Source organism: Harpegnathos saltator, unplaced genomic scaffold (assembly GCF_003227715.2).
Source record: "Harpegnathos saltator strain DR-91 unplaced genomic scaffold, Hsal_v8.6 scaffold107, whole genome shotgun sequence".
Taxonomy (NCBI): domain Eukaryota; kingdom Metazoa; phylum Arthropoda; class Insecta; order Hymenoptera; family Formicidae; genus Harpegnathos; species Harpegnathos saltator.
In genome coordinates, this window is record NW_020229881.1 from 111,342 (window position 1) to 138,259 (window position 26,918).

At 41.5% G+C, this 26,918-nt stretch overlaps 2 protein-coding genes across 3 annotated transcripts in view; one reads left to right on the plus strand and one right to left on the minus strand.

Annotated features, from left to right (window-relative positions):
- The window catches only part of LOC105187575 (UDP-glucuronosyltransferase 2B7), a 280,765-nt gene that overhangs the window by 14,149 nt on the left and 239,698 nt on the right, over positions 1-26,918 (plus strand). The gene's annotated exons all lie outside the window — the stretch shown is intronic.
- LOC109504477 (uncharacterized) lies at positions 18,616-19,221 on the minus strand. The gene has a single exon (XM_025300237.1). It carries the CDS (start codon positions 19,131-19,133, stop codon positions 18,642-18,644), a length of 492 nt encoding a protein of 163 aa, XP_025156022.1. The 5' UTR covers positions 19,134-19,221; the 3' UTR covers positions 18,616-18,641.

Below are 26,918 nucleotides of genomic sequence, written 5' to 3' on the forward strand. Positions count from 1 at the left end.
GACTTTTCTTCTCGGCTACACCCGACCTATCTCCAACTTTCGTCTGCATGATAGCTTTCAAACACCCTGTATAACTATCTATTTACATAATCATCTATTTTAGTTCGATATAACTAATCGGTTTTAACAAGATAATTTTGAAGTAATTGCCTTTTTACTATTGTTTGCTATATTATTTAATTAGAGCTTAAACATTATCGTTAATTAATATATCAGGTGTAGTAAAAAGAAATCCATTATTTTTCCAATAGATGGCTTTAGTTATCTGTATCTCGCGTTGTATAAGTCCGATCGGGTTCCACTAAATGGCGTTAGAAAGATGAGATTTCGTACTAAAAAAACTTTTGTGACAGTTTTGTGATTAGTTGACTCAGTTTTATTTGAACGTGCGTCAAAGATGGACACTAGCAAAGAGAAAATACGCTATATTTTACAGTTTTTCTTCGATAAAGGCGAAAACGCAAGCCAGGCGGCTGAAAATGTGAATAGTGTTTATGGTCCTGATACTGTAACAGCCAATCACGCGCAATTTTGGTTTCGTCGATTCCGTTCCGGTAATTTCGATGTCAAAGATGCACCACGCACTGGAAGGCCAATTGTCGAAAATATCGATAAAATCATGGACATTGTCGAGTCCGACCGTCATGTAAGCACTGTTTCGATTGCCCAAGAGCTAAAGATTGCACAAAAAACCGTTTGGAACCATTTGAATAAGGCTGGATACAAAAAGAAGCTCGATGTATGGGTGCCACACGAGTTAACGCAAAAAAACCTCTTGGACCGAATTTCCATCTGCGAATCGCTGCTGAATCGCAACAAAATCGACCAATTTCTGAAGCGGTTGGTCACTGGTGATGAAAAGTGGATCACTTACGACAACGTCAAGCGAAAACGGTCGTGGTCGAATCGCGGTGAGTCGGCGGAAACGGTGGCCAAGCCAGGATTAACGGCCAGGAAGGTTTTGCTGTGTGTTTGGTGGGATTGGCAGGGAATTGTCTACTATGAGCTGCTCCCCTACGGCAAAACTCTTAACTCGGAACTGTACTGTCAACAATTGGACCGTCTGAAGGAAGCAATCGCCCAGAAGCGGCCAGCTTTGGCCAATAGGAGAGGAATTGTGTTCTATCAGGACAACGCCAGGCCACACACATCGATAGTGACTCGCCAGAAGCTCCGGGAGCTTGGTTGGGAGGTTCTTATGCATTCACCTTATAGTCCGGACCTGGCACCAAGTGATTACCATCTGTTCCTGTCCATGGCGAACAATTTTGCTGGTGAAAAATTCGCTTCAAGAGAGGCTTGTGAAAATCGACTGTCTCAATTTTTTGCCAATAGGGACGAGGGCTTCTATGAGAGAGGCATAATGAAATTACCTTCAAAATGGCAACAAGTTATCGAACAAAACAACGCATATTTGACCTAAATCGGATCATTCTAACTATGGTAATTAAAGCCTTCAATTTCATGCAAAAATAATGGATTTCTTTTTACTACACCTGATATTTGTAATTAACATTAGCAAAATTAACTAAAATAAAGGATTTTGATAGAGGATATAATTTTTATGTTGAACAATATTATCTGCAGTAGACAGCGTCTGACCGTAAGCGCACTGAATGTCAAACTCTGCTCATAAAATTTATCGTATTTTTGTAGGCGCTGGTTGTCGCTCTTTCTATCTTTGCGTAAGGATTAATAAATATTTTATCTTTATTTTCACAAAGGTACAACATGCTGCGAAATGATGCAATTTTTGTATATCATGATATAAGTGATTAACTTGTATATAAAAAGTGAGTCCTGTAAATCTAACTTTTATTGTATATACTGTTGCGCTCACTCTCACACTCGCGCTTTCACAGGTAAATAAGAACACTCGCGTAAGAATATCAAGCTTTACTATACAGGGTGCACGATTTATCTGAAGACATTGAAATATCTCGAGAACTATTGGATAAAAAAAAGTGGTTAATAAAAGTTGTTAGCCTCGAAGGGGGACATCCAATGATACCAAACTCGACCTCCCACCCCCCCCCCTGGGGGTGGGGATTGGGGGCAACTTTGAAATCTTAAATGGAAACCCCCATTTTTTATTGCAGATACGGATTCTACGCCACAAAATACGTAAATTTTGTCCGAAACTTTTTTTTTGATTCGTGATAGATGGCGCTGTAATCGCAAAAAATTATATTTTCCGTAATTCTCCAGAAATGATCATTGGATTGAGAAATAAAAAATACCTGTTGAATATTTTTAAAGAACATAATAAAAGTTATTTCCCCCCATCCTCTCGGGGTAGAGTGGGTGATAACGTTCAAATCTCAAATGGGGACCCACATTCTTCATTGCAGAATTAGATTGTACGTAAAATTTTTATTGAAACAATTTTTTTCATTCGTGATAGATAGCGTTGAATTTTTCCGAGAAACTACTTTTAGCGTTACACAGGAACAACGACGAGGACGTAATAGTTTTATGTTCCCTTCGGGTACTTTTTTAATGTGAGTCCCCTTGCCTCTCACTGTTCAATTAATTAGAGTAAGTGTTCGAAATTTTTACCTTCAACTTCAATACACTTATTGATCCTTTTCTCAAATGATTGTACACAGGATAGAAGCATATCTGCGGGAGTTTCAGCGCAAGCATTTCTTATGCGTTCTACCATGTTTTCACGAGTTGTTGGCACTTGTTGATAAATCTTATCTTTTAGGTTAGGTTGATAAACCTTATCTTTTTAATAACTTTTATTATGTTCTTTAAAAATATTGAACAGGTATTTTTTATTTCTCAATCCAATGATCATTTCTGGAGAATTGCGGAAAATATAATTTTTTGCGATTACAGCGCCATCTATCACGAATCAAAAAAAAAGTTTCGGACAAAATTTACGTACTTTGTGACGTAGAATCCGTATCTGCAATAAAAAATGGGGATTTCCATTTAAGATTTCAAAGTTGCCCCCAACCCCCACCCCCAGGGGGTGGGGTGGGAGGTCGAGTTTGGTATCATTGGATGTCCCCCTTCGAGACTAACAACTTTCATTAACCACTTTTTTTATCCAATGCATAGTTCTCGAGATATTTCAATGTCTTCAGATAAATCGTACACCCTGTATACAGCGCAACTTTCTCAAACTTCAAACAAGAATAATTCTCTAATTAATAATTCTGAATTCTCTCGTCTGTCTACGATGACAGCTTGCCGGAGACTCTCTATCAGCTGTTCTTGTTGTTTACTTCTTATCGATTTTCCGTCGTCAGGACAATCCTCGCTCAGATGTCAAAATCAACATCGGATGCCTAAGGCTCACGGACAACGGACGCTGCCACAAACCTTGTGGCTCGGATACAACACTGCTCCCCCTCTTCGAAAAATTGTCGTCCCAACAATTATCTTAGGCAAGGTCATCTTCCTCGACTCCAGAGATCTTCATGGCTCCTGTCCTTCCCTGAGCTGCTGCTACAGGTTACCGGACTCCATGAGTTCTTGATCTCAATCAAGGGTTCTGAAGATCTTGACTCTTCGCCTTCATTGTCTCTATTCCTGTCCTTTAGGAGGTGATCAGTCTCCAGGACCTTTCTAAAACAATCCGCTTGTTGTTCCGCTTCTTCGTCCGCTTCCACCTTGGCTCCTCTTCGGACAGGGGGGGGGGCAACTACCGTGGAGCCAACGTTCTTTTGCAGAACACCCCAAGTCCCTGCCTCGACTTTCGCCCAATGCCCCACGGAAAAACCACGGTTAAAAACCGTGAAGAAGGCAGCCTTCTCCCATTTCTTTTCCTGGATATGGTCCTCCGAAACCGCTCTCCAACATTAAATCTTGAAAATAAACAAAATGAACGCAAAATTTGGTTTAAATAATTTTACCATTAAAAATTTACAGGTTTCTGATGTTTTCCCTATTCCTTCCTTTCACTAAAAGAAGCTAACCTATCTGCATGTACCACTTTATTCTTACTCTTACTTGATTTCCTAATACAATAAACTACCTCATTCAACCGTTTCACTATTTCATAAGGTCCTTCCCAATTACTTTGTAACTTTGGAGCTTTCCCTATTTTTCTTTGTGAAAAACAAACTTTTTGTCCTTCTTTAAATAAACATTTCCTAGCTCCCTGATCATACCATCTTTTTACCTTTTCCGTATTTAAAGTCATTTTCTGCCTAACACTTTGATAAACTTCATCTATCTTTTCTTTTAAGTCAGAAACATAATCTCTAAAATTTATAACACAATTCTTCGGAGGAGTTCCTCGAAGTAAATCTAAAGATAACCTCAAATCTCTTCCGAAATTCAATTCTGCCGGAGTCATTCCTATTGTCTCATGTTTTGCGGATCTAAATGCTAAAAGAAATAACGGAATCCATTTATCCCAATTTTTCTGATTTTCATCAACAAACTTGGATAAATACTGAAGGATTGTTTGATGTTGACGTTCGACTTGCCCATCAGATTGAGGATGAAGAGCTGTAGTCCTTGTCTTTCTAATTCCTAACATTTCTGAAAGTTCCTTAAACAATTGTGATTCAAAATTCCTACCCTGATCAGTGTGAATTTCTAAAGGCACACCATATCTCGAAATTACCTGACTGACAAATACTTCAGCTACGGTGTTTGCCCTGATATTTTTCAAAGGGAAAGCTTCGACCCATTTTGTAAAACAATCAACTATAACTAGAAGATACTTATTTCCTGAAGAAGTTACTGGCAACGGACCAAGTATATCCATTTGAAGTCGTTCAAAAGGAGTTCCAACATTGAAAATCTGAAGAGGAGATTTTCCTTTATCTGAAGGCCCCTTTTTGGCTACACAAATCCTGCAAGTTCTACACCAATCTTCAACATCCTTTTTACAAGTTGCTCAATAAAAACGTTTTCGAATTTTCCCTAAAGTTTTATTAATACCAAAATGTCCTCCAGAAGGAGCGTCATATGCTTCTTCCAAAATTTGTTTAACTTCCGAACGAGGAACAACAACTTGAAGAATACTTTTTTTAAGATTTGGTGCTTGCCATTTCCTATAAATAATTCCATTTTCAACAACTAAAGTATCCCAGTAAGATAAATAAATTTTTGAAGAAATATCTCCAATCGCCATCTCCTCCAGAGTAGGACGTTTATCGGATTCTTTTGCCAGAAGAATTACTGAAATACTTGGATCATTAAGCTGTTCCTTCCGCCAATCCTAACTAAAATTTTCACTTAAATTTATTCGTGCAACTAATTCACATTCCTGATTTTTAACTTTCACTTCTATCCTAGAACAATACTTACAATTTTCTTCTAAACAAGGTCGTCTAGACAAACTATCTGCATTTTTATGTAGTTCCCCTTTCGATGAAGAATTTTGAAATCATATTGTTGCAGTCTTTCCATCCAACGTGCTAATTGACCTTCTAATTCTTTGAATGACATCAACCATTTCAACGATGAATGATCTGTCCTTATTAAAAATTTCCGTCCGAACAAATAGTGATGAAAAGATTTGATTGAATCCACCACAGCTAATAATTCTCTTCGAGTTACACAATAATTTCTTTCCGTTTTACTCAAAACACGACTAAAATAAACGATCACCTTTTCTACTCCTTCTTGAACTTGAGAAAGTACTGCACCAATATCGTGATTTGAAGCATCAGTGTCTAAAATGAAATTTCCTTCTTCTTTTGGAAAAGACAGAACTGGTGAAGATGTCAGAACACTCTTCAGAATATTAAAAGCTTCCTGACATTGGGAAGTCCAATGAAATTTTGTTCGTTCTTCTGTTAATCCGTAGAGAGGTTTTGCAATTGAAGAAAATCCTTTGACGAACTTCCTGTAATAAGAACAAAATCCTAGAAAACTTCGCACTTGCTTTTTATTTCTAGGAATTGGCCATTCTTTTACCGCAGCAATTTTCTCATGATCTGTTGCGATTACTTCTGAAGAAATTATATGACCTAAGTATCTAACTTGTCTAAAAAAAATTACATTTTGCCGGATTGACCTTTAAATTCGAAACCTGAAATCTCCGAAAAACTTCCCTAAGATTTTTTAACATTTCATCAAATGTTTTTCCAAAAACAATAACATCATCCAAATAAACTGAACAAGTTTTTGATAATAATGATTTTAAAACTTTTTCCATAAATCGTTCAAATGTCGCAGGTGCATTACATAAACCGAAAGGCATGACCGTGAATTGCCATAAACCATTCCCCACAGAAAAAGCAGTTTTCTCCTTATCTTCTGGACGAATCTTAATTTGCCAATATCCACTTTTCATATCTAAAGTAGAAAACCATTCATTTCCTGACAACCGATCTAAAAGATCATCTATTCTAGGCAATGGATATGAATCTTTCTTCGTAACAGAATTCAACTTCCTAAAGTCAACACAAAATCTAACTGTATCATCTATTTTTGGAATTATAACTACCGACGAGGTCCACGGACTAAAAGATTCTTCAATTACTCTTTGCTTCTCCATTTCCTTCATAATTTTCTCTACTTTTTCGCGTATTTTGAAAGGAATTCTTCTTGGAGCTTGTTTAATCGGAGTAGAATCTAACAATTGCATTTCATGCTGAACTTCAACACAATTTCCTGCTACTATTTGTCCATCGAAAATATCCTTGAATTCTTCCAAGAATCCCACAAAATCCTTTTTTTGTGACATCTCTAATTCTTTCGAATTTTTCTCATAAAATTTTCCCAAACCTTCCGGAACATTCTCTTCTGTATTCAAAACTCGAGAACAAAAAGAATTTCTCTGTTTTGTCCTACAAGACGAATTTCCAAAGAGAGATTCAAAAATTCGTCCTGCTCCTATCGCCTCAAAGAAGTCCGCTCCTAATAAACATTCATCTTCCATGTCGACTACCAACATTGACATTTTTACCTTAAAACTTCCTAATTGAACTTGACAATAAACTTTGTTTCTAATAAGAACCTTTTCTCCTGTCGGATAAACTAACCTACATCTGTCAATTGATCCAGAGCGTTTTCTTTTTTCTAAAAATTCCCTATTCACTAAACAAACATCAGAGCCTGTGTCTAACTTAAATAAACATGTTCTTCCGTCTAAAGTTCCATAATAAGTGAAAAAATTTTTAATTTTACTTATTCTACTTATCCTACCACTCTTATTACTTATTCCTTTTTTTTTATTATCCAATTCCTTAATCTTTCCCGGAGCATCTCTTTTAAAAGCCGAACTTGCTCCGAAGAGCTCAACCAACCCTAGTTTCCCCGTTGTAATACGTTTTTTGGACATTCATTCCTAAAATGACCCTTTCCTTCACAACCCCAACATTCTCCCTCTTGCTTCTTTTTGTTAACAAAATTCCGTTTCATTGTTCCTCTTTCAAAATTTGGAAAAGAAAATTTCCTCTGATTGTTGTTTTCAAAATTACCCCTTATTCCAAAATTATTATTTCCCCGCAATTCTCTTTCTTCTCCAAAAAATTCTTTCCTTTCAACATTTCTTTTTTCAGAACCATTGTCATAAATAGTCTCTATGGTTTTTGCCCTTTCTATTGCTTCCTCTAAAGATACTACCCCCTCAAGCTGCAATAAACGTTTCGTATTTTCACTCGCTAATCTCACAATAAATCGTGCACAAGCTATTTTTGTTCTCATTTCTCTTCCGCTTTCAGGATAAGCTAACCGCGCCAATCGCTCTATCTCCAACCCGTAAGACGTAATTTCTTCCCCAGATCTTTGCTTTCTATTAATAAATTGCGTATAGAAATTTTGAAAAAACCCTTGCTGTCCGAAACGCAATTCTAACCTAGCACATAATTGTGTATAATTAAAATTTTCCTCTATTCCCTCTAAAACTGTCCGAGCCTTTCCCCGCAAGTTTGCCGCGAGATGTATAGTTTTAAAATTCTCATCCCAATTATTTGCCCGTGCGATCAATTCATATTGGCAAAGATATTCGCGTAAAGACACGGTTCCGTCAAAGATATCGGCTTTAATTTGTCCGGTTATTAAAGAAATTGGAAGCGACTGGCCTGTATTATTCTGCCGTTGCACTTCTAGCTCCTCTTGCAAACGCAACCGCTCTTCCCTCATCGCTCGAATCTCCTGGAGCGCATCCTGCAACACTGACATCTCCGATGTTCCGGAGCTTGCCGCCTCCGTCTCCGTCGGTTCCGGTTCATCTGAACGAACACGCTTTCGTCGGCTGGGAACTGCGTGACCTCTCAATTCGGTTGTCATCCTCACTTTCCCTCACTGCCACTTTCATTCGCGATGCGCGTCGCGATACGATCCCGAACGTCTCATGTTTCGATCGCGAACGACTTGCGATTTTATCCCGCACGATCACTGATTCTATCCCGGACGAGCCCCCAAAATGTTGCACTCACTCTCATACTCGCGCTTTCACACAGGTAAATAAGAACACTCGCGTAAGAATATCAAGCTTTACTATATACAGCGCAACTTTCTCAAACTTCAAACAAGAATAATTCTCTAATTAATAATTCTGAATTCTCTCGTCTGTCTACGATGACAGCTTGCCGGAGACTCTCTGTCAGCTGTTCTTGTTGTTTACTTCTTATCGATTTTCCGTCGTCAAGACAATCCTCGCTCAGATGTCAAAATCAGCATCGGATGCCTAAGGCTCACGGACAACGGACGCTGCCACAAACCTTGTGGTTCGGATACAACAATACTTATAACTTTCTAATATACTCTTTATTGGAAATAAAATTAAACAGATGAGATATTAGACAGGGAAGTTCATTTTCATGATAAAAAATTGTTCCAACGCAAAATCAGTTATATTATTTGTAGGGTTATAACCCAGCTATTCTTTGCTTCGCATCACGTGTACATTTGAATTTACTTTTCTTCGTGATACAATTGGATTTCATCAAAATGTTACTACAATTTATTAATTTGGACCTCTTAGAAAATATCTTGAAAACAAGAACCGCAAATTTCGCTTTTTATTTTTTCCTATTTTGACCACGTTTAGCAATTTTTGCAACACTGTGCAGCGCCCTGACCGGTTTCCCGGTCAGGTTGGCCTCCTGGTCACAATCATGGAGAGAGGGGACATCCACCCTCTCTCCTAGCCCCTCTCCCCACTTGGGAGGGGGCGGGGAGTGGGACCCGGCCCCAACCGGGTTACTCACTCCCCTTGTTCGCCCCTTACCGACGCGCGAGGGGCCTATGCCCCTCCGTTTGCGAAGGTGAGCTCTGGTGGGTGGGACAGCCTCCTCCTCTTCGGAGGAGGAGGCTGATCCCCGCCCGATGTTCCCCCAGAGTCGCTATCCCCCTTTGGCGAACGCCGCCGCTTCTGCTGCGGGATTCGGCGGGGACGACGTTGTAGCTCGGCGGTCTCCATCCGGGACATCACGTCCTCGGCGAAGAAGACTACCGCCTCTCAGACCTGCTCCCTCCCAATTATGGTCCCTACAAGGGCCGGGAGTGAAAGGTCCGGGTTCTGTCGACTGATTGCCCGGCAGAGGTCATGGCGCTCCTAGTCTCACGCTGGAAAAAACTGCAGCGTGTGCTGCGCCGTGTCCTGCAATGCCAGGCAATGGTGGCACCGCTCCTTAGGCTCCTTCCGGATTATGTGCAGGTACCGACCGAAGCACCCATGCTCCGTCAGCACCTGCACCAGCCGGAAGGTGAGTCTGCGTCCCCTCCTGTCTGTAAATTCTACAAGACAAAGCTGGACAGTCTCGGCCGTTCGGGGTTTGGGCACCCGAGGATCGAGCAGCATTTGCTGCCATCCCTCGAGCACCCGTTTTCTAACCTGGGACCTCATTGATAAATAATCGGTCATAATTATAATAAAAAAATAAAACAATTATAATAAGGAAATAAAAACTTCGCAAAAGTACAAAACGTTTCTATCCTAACAAGAAAAAATTAGTAGATAACAATATGCTTTTCTTACAATGAATAAACTTCCACTGTTTGTTTAGATCAGAAATTGCGTGACGTCACTGACAACTGTCTGTAGCATGAACGGAATAGAATTCCGAAGAACGATATGGTTTTAACATAAAATTTTCTCTATCGTTTTTTGGGTCGTTTACAAATTTTGTCTTGAATGGCTGGATCTATTACCAATCTTGCCTTTTTTTTTTTTACGCAGGGGAAATTCTCATGAATACCCTCGCCCCTTGGGGAGGGCGGGGGTTATATCGGACTTCTACAGACTAAAACCCCTGCGGGGTGCCTACCACTCGGACCGTGGTGGGGGGAGTCAGGGGAACTACGCCTGCATTCCTCCCCGACACGCCGGCCCCAGGGCTCTCATAGAGCCCCACGCCTAAGTACCGCGCCCCTCCCAGACTGGGAGTCAAGGATGCGGTGCCCCGGCCGGTTGTCCGGCCGGGTTGGCCTTTCGGTGGTAATTAGGAGAGAGAGGACACCCGCCTTCTTTCTTTGCCCCCGCTTTCCCCCTTCCCTACTGGGTGGGTAGGAGGGCAGGGGTGCGAGCCCCGGCCCCAACCGGTCCTCGCTCCCCTTCTCCCTGCCATCACCGACGCCCGGGGTGGGCGAGGGCTTACCCCCTCTCCCACCCACCTCCATCGGTACGTCGAAGGCGTGCCCGAGGCGGTCGAAGAGGCGGCCTCCGACTCGGCCGGCGGCCGGTGGCCTCTCCTCCTCGGCCGGCGCCACCTCGGACCCGCTTCCCACCCCTGGGGAGCGCCGCCCCCTCCGTCGCTCCCTGCGACGGACTCTTGGGCGGCGCTCCCGCTTAGCGGCCTCCTTGCGGGACATGACGTCCCGGCAAAAAGAGGCGGCCGCTCCCCAAACATCCTTGCTCCTGCACATTGCTTTGAGCAAGTGCGGGAGCGAAAGGGCTCCCTCTTGACACCCCATTGCCCGAGCGAGGACACGGCGTTACGGAGCCCAAGTCTCGCACACGGCCAAAGTGTGCTCCGCCGTGTCCTGCAGCTCCGGGCAGTGGTGACAGCCCGTGGTGGGCTCCCTTCCAATCCGGTGTAGGTACCCACCGAAGCACCTGTGCCCGGTCAGCACTTGCACTATATGGAAGGTGAGCCCGTGTCCCCAATCTTGCCTTGACCGGCCGGACCGTGCCCTGATCTTGTCTTATAAGTTAAAAAGTATTTAATAAAAAAGGTATTTTATTATAGGTTTCTAGAAAGCTCTCGATATAAGCTAGAAGAATATGTCATGAAAAATAGGTGGTTCCATTTAAGAAATTTAAGATGACTTTCACCTGACCTTCAAGCAACTATTCAAAGACACATTAGTGGCACCATCTTATGTCCCCCTTGAAACCATATAACTTTTGTCTAAAACATTTTTCCATCCAAGCACTTTCTGCAATGATAATCGAGGTGCACTATTAAAATTGGACACTCTGTATACCCTTATACTCACTTATACCCTAATATACAGCATTTGTCAAAAGTGTGGAAACCCTTAAATAATTTTTGTGAAAATGAAAATATAAAAAACGGTAAAACACGTATTTTGATTTTTCAAGAAAGCTACCTTATGATGAATACCGATCATTCCCCACCCCTTGGTACGCGGGGGTAAAAGGGGGGTTGAAAATTTTAAATTGGACTAAGGGTCAAGTGAGGGCTCATTTGAAAGGTCTTTTCATAACAAATATACCCTTAAAATTTTAAATCGCTACGACCCCCCATTAAAAATGGCGGCCGTTCAAATTTCGAAGTTTCATGCACTTAGTGTTATCCAGGATCAACCGGTTACTTAAAATCAGTTGTTCTCACGGCTACTTAAAATCAGTTTGTAACGGCCGAACTCCGCGGTTCGGTCGCTGCTACGCGTTTCGCGCGGATAAGGCTCGTCGGAGTCCGGGTTCGGTGAGGAGGAAAGCAGCGAGACGTTCGTGAGTAATATAAATACGTTAGCTTTATTCTATATTTAATTTGATACAAGAGTTCGGCCCCGAAGGCGATGTCGCGGGTTGCGTTTGTAAGGCGCGTCGGTACGGTACGGTGCGGTGCGGTGAGCGGTGCGAGCGCTCGTACGAACGGATAGGCCGTGCGGAAGGCGGGGCCTATTACGCGACGCGTGTAGATCGGAACGACGGTAACGGCGCGGTGATCGGTCTCGCTTCGCGACGCTGGGCGTCTCGGACAATTATCGCCCAATACTCGCTTCGGATTTGCTCGCGTAAAAATGGTCGCCGGACCGGAGATTTCGATTCTCGGTCGAACGCACGCACGCGAGTCGCGGGAGACGCGAGATGATTTCGTCCGTCGGGGCCGAGGACTCTCGACAGAGAAGGCGTACGCACCTTCCCTTTTCCCTACGTTCGTGGAGGAAAGCGACCAAGTGCTGCGGACACTCAGCGGAGACGGCGAACACACCGTCCCGGGTTCCTGGTCGCTAGACGGATCGCCTGAAGGCTGAGTACGCTCAGCGGAGTTCGCCGACGGACGAACCCCTGACTCGAGGCGGCGGGTAAAGGCGAGATACTGTCGAGTACGCTCGACTGAGCACGCGTACACACGAGCCCAGGAAGACGGGAGACAGCCAAGTATCGAGAACGCTCGATCGAGACTGCGGACGCACAATCCCGTGTTCTTAGTCGCCGGTCGGGTAGTCGGAAAGCGGAAGGCAGAGCGAAACGGTCCGGATATTCTCTCTTTCGGCATGAAGCGTCTAGATCGAATCGGCAGTACGGATCGGTCTGGTGTCTAGGAGCTCGATCGCCGCCGTTTTATAGTTGTTCGCGCTACGATTGATACAGCGGCGATCGAGCGGCGCGCCTTTCGGCGCGAGGCATGATGACGGCGCGTGATCGCGGCCGCGCGCGCTAGCGGCAGCGCGTGATCGCCGCAGCGCGCGATAGCGGCGGCTCGTGATAGCGGCGGCGCGATCGTCTTCGCTAATTTATGGTGGCGCAAAGCGCCGTTCTTCGGCCCGACAGGTGGTCGGTCGGGCCGGTAGTAACGAGGTGCATTTGCGCCTCGTTACAAGTTGTTCTCATTGTTACTTAAAATCAGTTGTTCTCACGACTACTTAAAATCAGTTCTCACAGATCTTAGGAAGATTAAAAATTAAACGTTTTAAAAATGGCTGGCGAATTGTCGGAATGTGAAAAAATCACTACCCTCATGATGCGTGGATGGGGTGATAACGAGCGGTCGTACGCTACTGTCGCTCAATTATTTAATGAGACGTATCCGAATCGTCGAATTAATAAGTCCGCTGTCTTAAAAACAATGGTACGTTTCAGAAAAACTGGTAGCGTAAACAATCGGCCTAAATCAGGGAGACCTGCCATTAACGAAGAAAAACAATTTGATGTTCTGCAGACATTTATTGAAGTTCCCAATTCTACTATTAACAGAGCCGCTCAAACTCATAATATTACTCCCAAGTCCGTTCGGAGAATTTTAAAGAAAAACAAGTTCTATTCATACAAATAACAATATGTTCAAGAATTGCAAGACGGAGACGTGGAGCGTCGTATAGGTTTCTGTAGGTAATTGACCTGACCTTGAAATGACCTTTAAGGTCATTGTCAAGGTCAAATCCAAGGTCACCGTCAGATAGACAGGAAAAAATCATAAAAACCCAGTACTTCGCATTTTTTCTAGGACTCATTTTTCGATTTATTCTGCTCTTCCGAGACTTTTATAACACCCTGTATAGACCATACGAAACACCCTTGTCAGTGAAGTTGCAGTCAGTGATGCCAGGAAAGCAATCCGGTAGCACAGCACAGCGCGTGAGGAGTAGCGCACACAATGAGCGACTCCGTGTTCGTGAGCGTTCGGTTCTTCGGCCGGCGTCGGGCTTTAGACAAGAGCAGACGACTTCTGTTGTCTTCGCCGAGTAATACATATAGCTAACTCCGCCGGCTGCGGGAATCTCGCGCTATAGACTTCTTTTGTTATTTCGCCGCTCGTAGGCCCGCCTCATGTATTTAGAAACATTGTAATATAATTCTTATGTTGCTCAGAGTATGCATTATTAAAGTTGTAGACATTATAGGAATATTGTATGAGTAGTAGATAAATGAATTTTACCTGAAATCGCCGAATTTTCGTGTATTTGAAAGATATTTGCTATATTTCTGAGTACTACATTCAAAGATATTGTAAAAAATGCCGGGCATTATTAATGTTATGTAATTGAAAAGTTGAACGAACTTACCTGTAAGTGAAGTTCGACTGTAATTATATGAAGAGCCTCGTTCAAAGAGATTACGATGTAGTAGCTCTCCTCGCCGCCAGAGATCACAACCGTTTAGAGAAAATTCACCAATAGCGCTTGTCAGCGCCTTCCCACTCGCGCCCCCCAGCTCTCGCTCACTATTTCATCATTCTTTTTAGAGGTAAAACTGTTTTAAATTGCTTGAGGGTAGGTATTCTTATATGTTTATCTGTGACAGTTATTTATTGGGAGGGTCGTAATCTCTTCGAACGAGGCTCTTCATATAATTGCAGTCGAACTTCACTTATAGGTAAGTTCGTTCAACTTTTCAATTATATTTCGCGCCTCGTTCTCGAGATTACGATGTAGTTCTTTAGAGATCAAATTTAAGCAATTTTAAAAGTCTTTTTTTTTTTTTGGAGTATTGTGTGCTTATAAAACGCCTTTCTATTCATCTAAAGATTATTACAGATATTAACTAAATAATGGCTTAACACAATTAAACATACCCTATTGAAAATATAACAATCTAATGACTTAAAATTGTTTTTGCAAAGCTACCGACTTCTGTGGAAATTGGTTTGTTATAAAATTTTTCGAAGACCCTAGATTTTTCTGTCCAAGTTGCCGTTCTTTTAATTGTTGCAAGGTCTATACTTTTCTTAAAGGCTAACGAGGTAGTTGCATGTCGAACCGAATGAGCCGTGAAGACATCAACGTCTATGCCACTCTCACCTAGCACCTTTTTTATCCACCTGCTTACTGTTTGTACTTTGACAGCTACGAAAGGTTTCTTTAGTGATATAAAAAGTTTTTGGGTTGTACCCCTTGATCTTTCAGTAGTCCCTAGATATTTGATTAGTATGGAAGCGACACACAACTGGGTTTTTCCCTAAAGAAAGGAAGAATCAGCACAGGTTGATCTCTTCCCGGCCCTGAGATCTTTATCTTATCTTCTATTTTTATTTCAATATTGTTATGTCTAATATAAATATTTTGTATTTTAATATTCGCAATAGTCTGAGCTCGATGTGCTGTACTTAGTGCTAAAAGAGTTACCGTCTTTGCTGTTAGTTGCCACAGGGATAAGTTTTCTAACGGATACTACTTCTCTAAGTATCTTAACAAAATAGATACATCCCATGTAATTGGATATTTTGGTTTTGGTGGTCTTAACTTAAATACTCCTTTCATAAATCTGCTAACTATTTCTAAATCGCCTATTTTGTTTTTTGTGATCAGCGATATTGCACATCTTTCTGTGTTAAGAGAACTGTAAGAAATTCCGCTCTTAAATCGTTTTGTCAAAAAGGCAAGTATTGTATCTGCTGTAGGTGAGAAAAATTTTTTCTTTGAATATTTGCAGAACTCCCCCACTGTCTTAGTGCTGCTTCATATTGTTTGACAGTTGACCTAGCTAGCGATGCCAATAAAATTTCGATCGCCTCTTCTAGTGTTTTTTTCTTTAAAAATTGGCCGATACTTGCCCTGCCATCAATGTGATACGTTTGTTCTGGGGATGACTTCTCTTCCTGCATGATGATAATAATAATAATAATAATAATGAATTACCTGGTTTAAAAATCAATGGTTCCTCTATCAATAACTCTTTAAGTAATGGAAACCATGGTTGGTTTTCCCACTTGGGAATTATTAAAATTCCTGTCGCTTTGTCTTGTTTAATTTTTACTAGCGTTTTTAAAATCATGGCAAAGGGTGGAAAAGCGTAAAAATTTAAATTTTTTCAACTTATCGTGAAAACATCCATCGCAGAAGCCTCCGGGGTGGGAAAACGGGAACAAAAAAGGTCACATTTTTTGTTTGAATTAGACGCGAATAAATCTATTTTTTATCTTCCAAATTGCTCAGATATCTTACTAAAAACCCAATCTGCTAATATCCATTCTGTATCTCCATTTTTTATTCGCGATAACTTGTCTGCTTCCCTGTTATCTTCGGATGCTATATACACAGTCTGTCCCAGATACTATGAGACTGGTTCCATCAAAGTTCTTAGCGCAGCGATATCTATGAGTGAATGATGGTAGGTGAATGTTCTACCCTTCATCTACTTAACCTCAAAATTTGAGCGAATTTGGTTGATATTTCACTGTGGTTTGACATTTTATGTAAAGTCATTTTGTGTACGTCGGTCGAAAAACCAACATGGAACATGTTTTAAATTGGATAAAAGTGGTGCAGAAATGTACGAAACGCTAAAAAATGTGTATGGGGATAAATGCATGTCCCGTGCACAGGTTTTTCGTTGGTTTGGCCGATTCCGTGACGGTCGTGAGGACCTTGCAGACGATGACCGAGCACCGCCGCCAAAAACCACTCGCAATGAAGAAAACATCGAGAAAGTCAAAGAAATTCTTCGAAGCGACCGCTATGTGTCTGCGAGATTTATCGATGAGGAAACTGGGATACCGAAAAGCACAGTCTATCGAATTTTGACCGAAGATTTGGGCAAACGGAAGGTTGCACGATAATGCACCATCGCACAAAGCCATCATGATACGTGAATTCTTGACCAAAAAAGGCATCATTGTTATCGATCATCCACCATATTCACCTGATTTGGCTCCGTGCGACTTCTGGCTATTTCCCAAACTGAAATTGACGATGAAAGGAAATCGTTTCGATACCATCCCGGTCATCCAAAAGACTTCGACCGCCATATTAAAGGCCATTCCAGCCGATGAGTATAAAAAATGTTTCGAAAAATTTGTTAAACGTTTCCAGCGCTGTATTGACTCAGAAGGAGACTATTTTGAATAAACAAGAATAAAAAATCAAAATAATAAACGCTTTGTATTTTTTTTAGACCAGTCTCATTGGATCTGGGACAGACTGTGTATGATGCCATTAATATTATCTTTCTCTTTTCCGCCCATTGCCATATTTTTCTTGCCAGTTCGTTGAACTTTTGAAATTTTACACTTCCCATCTTATTTATATACGCTATCGCTGTTGTATTGTCTACCCTTAACAGAATTCTGCAGTTTCGTCATTCTGATGCTAAATTTTCTACTGCGTATTTGACTGCTAGTAATTCTTTATAATTTATGTGCCATGACTTTTGTTCTTTATTCCAAAACCCGTATATTTTTCTCCTTCCATCCGTAGCACCCCAACCAGTGTTTGAGGCATCCGAATAAATTACTAAATTAAATTTATCTCTTTTAATAGTACTACTTGACCCTGAGGTCAACGAGACTTTCCACCAGTCCAAGTTCTCAAGAATATACTTAGGTATTCGCATCTACTGATTATAATTTCCTCCGGCTATTGTTAATGCTCGTATCTTTGCCCTTTCCAGTGATTTTATATAAAGCGCTCCATATTCTACGGCATGGCAAGCTGCTGTTAGTTTTCCTATTACATGTGCCATTTTCCATATCCGACAATATGATCTGTTATAGAAACTTTTTACCAATTCTAATAACTTTTTTTGTCCTTTGGCAGCTCTAAAGAAAATTTATTTGTATCTATCAAAAAACCTAAGAATCTACATCGTGTTTCTGGATGTAACTGACTCTTTTCCTTGTTGATAATAAACCCCACGGACTCTAACAAAGAGGTTGTATTTCTAATGTTCTCTAAACATTCTTCGAAAGAATCTGCTATGCAGAGTATATCATCTAAATAAATGACCGATTTCCAGCCCCTTTTTCTTAGATATCTTATTACTGATGTAAGTAATTTTGTAAATTCTCTGGGGCTGGTACAGAGGTCAAATGGCAAACAGGTAAACTGATACAAGGTATCCAGGAATTCAAATCTTAAGTATTTTTTACTACTTTCATGTATAGGAATCAGATAATATGCATCCTTTAAATCAATATTGGCCATATAACTGTTTTGATTTACTAGTTTTGAAGCTATTCTTATATCTTCAAGTTTAAAATGTTGAACTTCTATAAATTCGTTCAGATTTTTTAGATTTAATATGAATCTAAACGATCCATCTGGCTTCTTAGTTAGAAAATAAGATGATAGGAATTGCTTCTTTGAATGATTACAAACTTCTATTGCCCTTTTTTCTAATAATGACTGAATGCTGGCTCTCATGTCTCTTAATTCTTTGTCTGAATTGAAACGCACTTTCGGAATTTTTCTCTGATAAACTTTTTTATAAAATTTAATTTTGTAACTCTCTATCATCTCTATTACGATCTTGTTATCGGTTATCTTTCTCCATTTGTCTTTAAAATACTTGAGTCTGCCCGCTATACCTACGTTTATCTCCGGTTGCTTGTGTATCGTTTCCTTGTTCCTCTCTGTCCCCCTGTTCTGTAATGTCTTTCTTGGGGTGTTCTGTATTTTCCTCTGAAAGATAGCCTTGGTCGGGCCTGTTCGGATATATAGGTATGGCCCCTTCTGTTGGGAGGAGGCCTCGCCCCATAGGCCCCTGAAGTTTAAAGTCTGTCTGTTTGGTGTAATGTATCTAGCCGACGTCGTAAACTGTGATTTCATAGTTTGTCTCATTCTTTCTAATGCTTTCCCCTCTCTAATTTTTTCTTCTAGTTTTTCTTCAAAGAGAAATTTGTCCGACATAGTTTTTTGTAAGATTGCTTCAATTTCTTTTGACAGCCCTGGAAGAATAAATGCTTTTCTACACTCCGATTGGTTATGATGTACAATTGTAATGAATTTTGCGTATCTAACAACCTTTCTATCACTTCTATCTTATCTATATCTTCCTCTTTGCTGCACATTGTTAATACCGCACCTATCGCAGTCAATGCTGACCCTGCTAAAAATTGCGTTTCTCTTCTATGAGAATCTCTTTTGCTCGCCGAATCTCCCAATGATACTATTATTTCTGCGTTTAACATTGGTGCTTCTAATTCTTCCGGTCTGACATATTTACCTAATAATTTTTCTTTATCTTTTTCAGGAACCCCTTTCCTAATCCAAAATTTCCACCTTTGTACAAACGTTGGATGAATATCGAGATTTAGGGATTGTGAAGCTGCTGGGTCTTCTCCTAAGACCTTTAAAATCTCCTCCATCTAATGGTTTTCCTTCCAGAGTCGACTGCGTTTCTGGTATAATCGTATTTTTCTCCCTAGTTCTTTCTGCATCTATATTCGAAACCGGATGAGCTACAAAAATTTTGATTCTTCTGTTAACTACCATTTTTGAGTTCTAGTTCTAACCTGTCTTGCCGCTCGTGCAAGCGCGTTAGATATCATCTTATTTCCAACCTGTTTTTTCTTGTTAACCCTGGTGAAACCCCTTATGGGTACCCATGGTCCCTGGGGGAAGCCCGTGGGTTATGTCGGATTCGTACCGACTAAAACACCAGGGGGGTGCCTGCCTTCGGGAGTGGCGATAGGCGGCCGTAGGAACAAGTACCCTATTCCTTCTACTAAACCGCCACCCCCGTTGGCTCCGCTCGCAGAGCCCCAGACCATCTTTGGCCCCCCGCGCACCACTGGACTTATGGGGGGGATGGGAGGGGGGAGCCACACGGCTAGACACGAGAAAATCCTCGTGCTGCCTGTGTAACTTCCAGAACCTCCGCTCCCTTCTGTCCTCCCCCCAGCCCAGGAAGGGGGAGCGGGTAGAGACGGCCCTGAGGCCGCTTGCCCACTCATAACCGCCATTCCTGAGCCGGAGAGCGCCGTCCAATCGAGGAGTGCGCGGGGTAAACCGGGGCCAGGTATTGTCTCTCTCAACCCGATACGTGGAGGGAGAGATATCTGGCCCCATCCGGCCGTGCTGCAGGGCCGGCGAGGGAGGAGAGGCACTCGCCCCCTCCCTCAACCCCATCTCCGGTGTTCGAGGTGGGGTTAGGAACCGCGCCCGGTCCCCCACCCGGGACACGGTTCCTCCTCTCCTCCCTCTCTCTCCCGACCCACACCGGTCCAAAAGAGAGAGAGGAGGGAGGCTCCCATCCGGGTCTAATGATCCGGCGGGAGTAGGTCCTTTTTAGCCGGGTCGCGCAGCATTCGCCCAGGTCCCCCGCGGCAGGGAAGGCCGGTCCCCTCTCTACGTGAGGAGGACCAGGTCCTCCTCCCCACGGCCCAGGACCGCCGGCGACTCCCCAGATCCGAAGACCTTGCCGTCACCACTTCGGCGAGCACCACCCTTGCGGACAACTGCGCTAACGCACACGTCCGCATTTACAGCTGCTATCCAGTGGCTCCTTCCTCCCTTTACGATGGGCGCGAAATCGCACCCACCCCCGCTATTCCCTCGTTGGGGGGGGCGGCCCCGGCGCCTTCCGCGCCCGCCACCCCTCTTCAGGACCAGCCAGCAGGCTGAGCCGGCCTCCCTCCCACTCTCTCGGCACACCGCGCACTCGAGGGTGTTGGAACACTCCCGCGCGGTGTGCCCGCCTCGGCCACACCTGAAGCATAATTCGCTGCGGTCAACCGCAGCGGTACACTGTTCTCTCGTGTGGCCGAGGCCCCAGCACCTAAAGCACTGAGGTGGCCGAGCCGCCAGCAATACCACACTGACTCTCGACCACCCCAGTGCAAACGTCCCTTCCCGAGCCGCCTTCACCGCAGCGGCTAACGGAAGACGGGACCATACCGTCCCTCGTCCTCTCGGTCCCCACTTAAGGGGGCCGAGTTGGATGTCCCTCTCCGCGCATCCGGCGCAGTTCGCGAGGGATTTCAACAGATCCTCAGGGGAGGCCGTCTCATTAAAACCTGTGAGGCGGACCACACCTCTTTGCACCGGGCGGCTAATGGCCGCTTCAGGCAGCAACTCCTTCAGCCTCGCGGCTAACGCATCCGCCCTGGATCCCTCAGGGCCCGGATCCCCGACGCGGACGATCATTGCGCCATTGACGCTTCGTCCCACATCCACGTCACCGGGTCTAACTATAACTAAATAACTAAATTCTTTTTTGATATCTGAATAGATTAATAGCGCGCCTAGCGCTCTTGTTTTGTCTAGTACTGACAAAAAAATCATAAAAATATAATTAGTTATTATTTGTAACATCAATTTACCCTACAAAATCAAATAAAACAAAATAGAAAATATACTAACTTGCAAAAATATACTTACTTGCAAAAAGAAGTAACACGAAATACATACTGTTGTTCCAGAAAACTCAAAATTATCTCATATGTAAACTATAACATAATCAACAGAAAATTGATTGCTTCAGCAGTTGTTAGCTGTTGAAGATACATCAAAAAATTATTTTTCCAAGGCGGTTATATTCCCTCTACTTATTAATTCAACCAATTGTACAGTATCAAATTACGTCCAAAGTCTCGGAAATCTCACACTGTGCGTATAAGGTTAATTCAAAATCTCTTATTACAATCAGCCAAATTAAACTTAAGAGGTACAATGTATCAGAAACGTCGGAAGCCACAGAATCAAATATTTTCTCAGATTTCCGTCAAGTAAGAGGGGGAAGGGAGAAGACTGGCGCCAAAAGTTAAATATATTTATTTAAAAATAATTATGCGGCGGAACAATTGTTAAAACTGATTGAATTGTATAGAACTCGAATAGAACAAGCGAGAACTATCATCAGAAATATAAAAAGTCGTCAGCACGACACATTTTTGCCGAGTGTCGTACTGGCGCCAAAAGGTAAAATTTATTTAAAAACAGTTATACGACGGAACAATTGCTAAAACTGATTGAATTGTATAGAATTCGAGTAGAACAAGTCAGAACTACCATCAGAAGTGCAAAAAGTCGTCAGCACAACACACTTTTGCCGAGTGTCGTGCTGGCGCCAAAAGATAAAATTTATTTAAAAATAGTTATACGACGGAACAATTGCAAAAACTAATTGAATTGTATAGAATTCGAGTAGAACAAGTCAGAACTACTATCAGAAATGCCAAAAGTCGTCAGCACGACACACTTTTACTGAGTGTCGTGCTGGCGTGAAAAGATAAAATTTATTTAAAAATAGTTATACGATGGAACAATTGCTAAAACTTATTGAATTGTATAGAATTTGAGTAGAACAAGTCAGAACTACCATCAGAAGTGCGAAAAGTCGTCAGCACGACACACTTTTGCTGAGTGTCGTGCTGGCGTAAAATACTTAAAATAGTTAAAAATTGTTAATTGTTGGAATTTTGTTCTGAAATGCTTCATTACTATGGAACTAGTCTAGGACTAACGGGAACACTCGTCGTAAAGTATATTTTGCATCTGCTTCTTGTACTTTAGAAGAGGCTGTGTCGTGCTGGAACGTGAAGTTAGCACATTTTTCATTTCCGATTTTTTGGTATTATAAATGCGGAACTTTTTTTTTTTATCAGGAACTATAGAACAACGAAAAATGCTACTGGAACAGATATTTTTTTTTTTTTAATTAAAACGTCGTGGTAACTTCACAGACATTCGAGCGGTTAGCTTTTCGATGTCGTAAACAAGGGGAGCCGCTGAACTCCTCAAATCCGCGGTAACGCGTATGCGCGGCGGCAATTCGACTGGCGGAAAGATCATACGCTCGCGGCGCCTATTGTCGAAAGAGTTCAATCATTATCTGATCTCCGACTTGAACGCAGTTTTACATCATCAAATCTCCGAACCTAACTCAATCCCACATATGTAAATATGTATTAAAGCTTGGCATAATATCAGGTGTAGTAAAAAGAAATCCATTATTTTTCCAATAGATGGCTTTAGTTATCTGTATCTCGCGTTTTATAAGTCCGATCGGGTTCCACTAGATGGCGTTAGAAAGATGAGATTTCGTACTAAAAAAACTTTTGTGACAGTTTTGTGATTAGTTGACTCAGTTTTATTTGAGCGCGCGTCAAAGATGGACACTAGCAAAGAGAAAATACGCTATATTTTACAGTTTTTCTTCGATAAAGGCGAAAACGCAAGCCAGGCGGCTGAAAATGTGAATAGTGTTTATGGTCCTGATACTGTAACAGCTAATCACGCGCAATTTTGGTTTCGTCGATTCCGTTCCGGTAATTTCGATGTCAAAGATGCACCATGCACTGGAAGGACGATTGTCGAAAATATCGATAAAATCATGGACATTGTCGAGTCCGACCGTCATATAAGCACTGTTTCGATTGCCCAAGAGCTAAAGATTACACAAAAAACCGTTTGGAACCATTTGAATAAGGCTGGATACAAAAAGAAGCTCGATGTATGGGTGCCACACGAGTTAACGCAAAAAAACCTCTTGGACCGAATTTCCATCTGCGAAACGCTGCTGAATCGCAACAAAATCGACCCATTTCAGAAGCGGTTGGTCACTGGTGATGAAAAGTGGATCACTTACGACAACGTCAAGCGAAAACGGTGGTGGTCGAATCGCGGTGAGCCGGCGGAAACGGTGGCCAAGCCAGGATTGACGGTCAGGAAGGTTTTGCTGTGTCTTTGGTGGGATTGGCAGGGAATTATCTACTATGAGCTGCTCCCCTACGGCAAAACTCTTAACTCGGAACTGTACTGTCAACAATTGGACCGTCTGAAGGAAGCAATCGCCCAGAAGAGGCCAGCTTTGGCCAATAGGAGAGGAATTGTGTTCCATCAGGACAACGCCAGGCCACACACATCGATAGTGACTCGCCAGAAGCTCCGGGAGCTTGGTTGGGAGGTTCTTATGCATCCACCTTATAGTCCGGACCTGGCACCAAGTGATTGCCATCTGTTCCTGTCCATGGCGAACAATTTTGCTGGTGAAAAATTCGCTTCAAGAGAGGCTTGTGAAAATCGACTGTCTCAATTTTTTGCCAATAGGAACGAGGGTTTCTATGAGAGAGGCATAATGAAATTATCTTCAAAATGGCAACAAGTTATCGAACAAAACGGTGCATATTTGACCTAAATCGGATCATTCTATCTATGGTAATTAAAGCCTTCAATTTCATGCAAAAATAATGGATTTCTTTTTACTACACCTGATATATATAGATATATATTATTCATATAATTGCACACAATCAACAAAATCATATATACGACACATAAGTCAAATTGCTTCACATAAAATCTCATTAATATAACCTTATTTTGTTACTTAAAGTACAAGTTAATTAATGATATGCTAGATAATACTAACGACAAACGACTCTTATCATATTTTGCATATTTAGTGATGCCAAAAAGAAAACGGTTTTCAACTTAGGAAGTATAATCGGTTATCAGAAAATAATTCAAGAGCAATAACAATACAATATAGATAGTATACGTAGTGGGCTGCACTAAACGGTTTCTTTTTATACGGATGTACACGAGTGCAGAACAGTGTAGCTAAATTAGAGATTGCCAGCGCGACTTAAAATTTTTGAATGTGAAGTCTCTCAGGATAATATGGAAATGCTAAACTTTGGAAAATTATCACGATACTATTTTATGAAATTCTCAAAATTTGTTAATAGTATAATATATTTTGAATCTTTAATAATTAAAAAAAAATTAATGAGACAACACAATTAAAATCATAAAAAATTACTAATTACATTTTATTTGGCCCTGTTTAAAATCAAATTTTTGAAATTTTAATATTCAATATGAAGTTTTAATGAGAATTACAAAAGTTGATGCCAAAAAATTATTTTTACTTATAAAACAGTTAAACGACTACTAAACAATTAGTAATGGTCAAAATTATCCAAAATGCCGTGGAAACCGATTTTCGAGCCTGGGGGACCAACTTCACATTATAATTTTGTGCGAGAACTATTGCAGTTTTGACTACCAAACGTTGGGAATGGACTATCAAACGCTACCAAACGACCATCAAACGATTGGTAATGGTCAAAATTATCCAGGACACCGTGGAAACCGATTTTCGAGACGGGGAGGGACCAACTTCACATACAATTTTTATTTTTTGCGATAACTATTGCACTTTTGACTACCTAACGTTAGGAATAGACTACCAAACGCTACCAAACGACCACCAAACGAATGGCAATGGTCAAAATAAAATTGTTCGTGGTCGGGGGGCCAACTTCACATAGCTGCAACTTACTCGTTCGACGTCCAAAAACCAAATGACGAAGGAAAACAATGCGCGCTGAACACGATAAAATGAGTCCATCGTGTCGCGGCACATCCCTTGATCGCAAGACCAAAAGTAGACGCGCGCCCGATCAAGGGATGTGCCGCATGTTCACAGACTACGGGCGCGCGGCTACTTTTGGTCTCGCGATCAAGGGATGTGCCGCGACACGATGGACTCATTTTATCGTGTTCAGCGCGCATTGTTTTCCTTCGTCATTTGGTTTTTGGACGTCGGACGAGTAAGTTGCTTTCGTCGTAAGAAGATTTAGCAGTGTTTTGCCGATTCGCTTTGGATGAAAATAAACATTTTAGAAACAGCAGTAGTGTTATTCATTTGAAAGGGCAGATTTAATTATTACGAAATTATTAAGATGTAAGTATACGATTCACACAATAGGTATATGAAATTTGTGAAAAACGATACAGTTTATAGATTATTCAGATAGATATACACATACATGTGAATGTATGTGTTTGTAAAACAAGGAAATATAGTGTCTTTTTTGTGTGCAGTGCCATTCACAACGCTCCTCCCTATATTAAGTTTCAAGATGTACGATAAAGAGAAGTTATTGGAAATCTTATTACGATCAGTCTTAAGGACAATACAAGATAATGGCAAACCTTATCCACCATCGGCAACAATATATCGTGTAATTTCTGAAAAACTGAAAGAATTAGATATGAACCTAACATCAAAACATATCTATGTAATAATTAATGAGAATAGAAACGGGTTTAGGGGTAAAATTGTGAAAACTTTCAATATAGAGCTAAACAATAAGGACACTTCTTATAACATGTCATCTTGTACTGAGGTTAGTAGAAATACTTCTATTAATGCTGTTTCAAAAAAATTTGATATAATAATATCGGGCGAGTAATGGAAAATAATTATGCCGGTTCAAAAATTATATGGAAGACTTTACAAGTACGTGCTTCAAAGTGGTTGGACGGATATAATCAGTGAAAAAATGTAGCAACAACAAAAATTCAGTTGCACAGTAGTTTTTAAATAGCATGACATTCACGAATCTCGTTCCGCGAATTGTTACATCGATATTCGTGGCAGTTGCAAGGAGTGCGATGTCACTATAAAAGGTAAAATTATTCACCGGCCGCGTCATAATGCTGACGTTAAATTACAATTTACAGCTCACAACGTAATAGAAGATAAACATTCTTATAAAAAGAAGCAGCAATTAAGAGGTAAACGTCGTCAAATTATTAGTAACGCGATAATAGATCAAAAATTAGAAGCCGTAACATTTCGCAGACAAGAAGCTAAATGTCTTAAGGATGTTGGCGATGTTGAGCCGTCCATAATACCCAGTGCTGCTGTGTTGCGAAAAGCTAAAGAAGAAACGTTAATGAAGCGATACGGATTTTTATATACAAAATCTATACTAAATATTTTGCAAATGGCAAAACATGGTAAATATAGTGGGTATATACGCAGTATTGGATTGTTGCAATTTTTTTGCATATATTGGAGTTCCGAACAACAAGTATTATATAAGAGCAGAAGAAAGGAAAGCCCAACAGATTTCATGACATTAGACGCAACTGGGGGTATCATAAAACGAAATTCCCATGACGAACCGCCTATCTTTTTATATCAGTGCATGTATGTAAATAACGACGGAAGTATTCCCGTTTTTCAAATGGTGTCGCCAGATCACAAGGCGATGCATATTGCATATTTTTTATAAAAGATAATTTCTGTTAGAAACGAGCCTCCGCGTATGGTTGTTTGCGATTTTGGCTGGGCAATCTTAATAGCTGTTGCGCAGATACTCGGGAAATGCATTGATTTGCGACATTATTTAAAA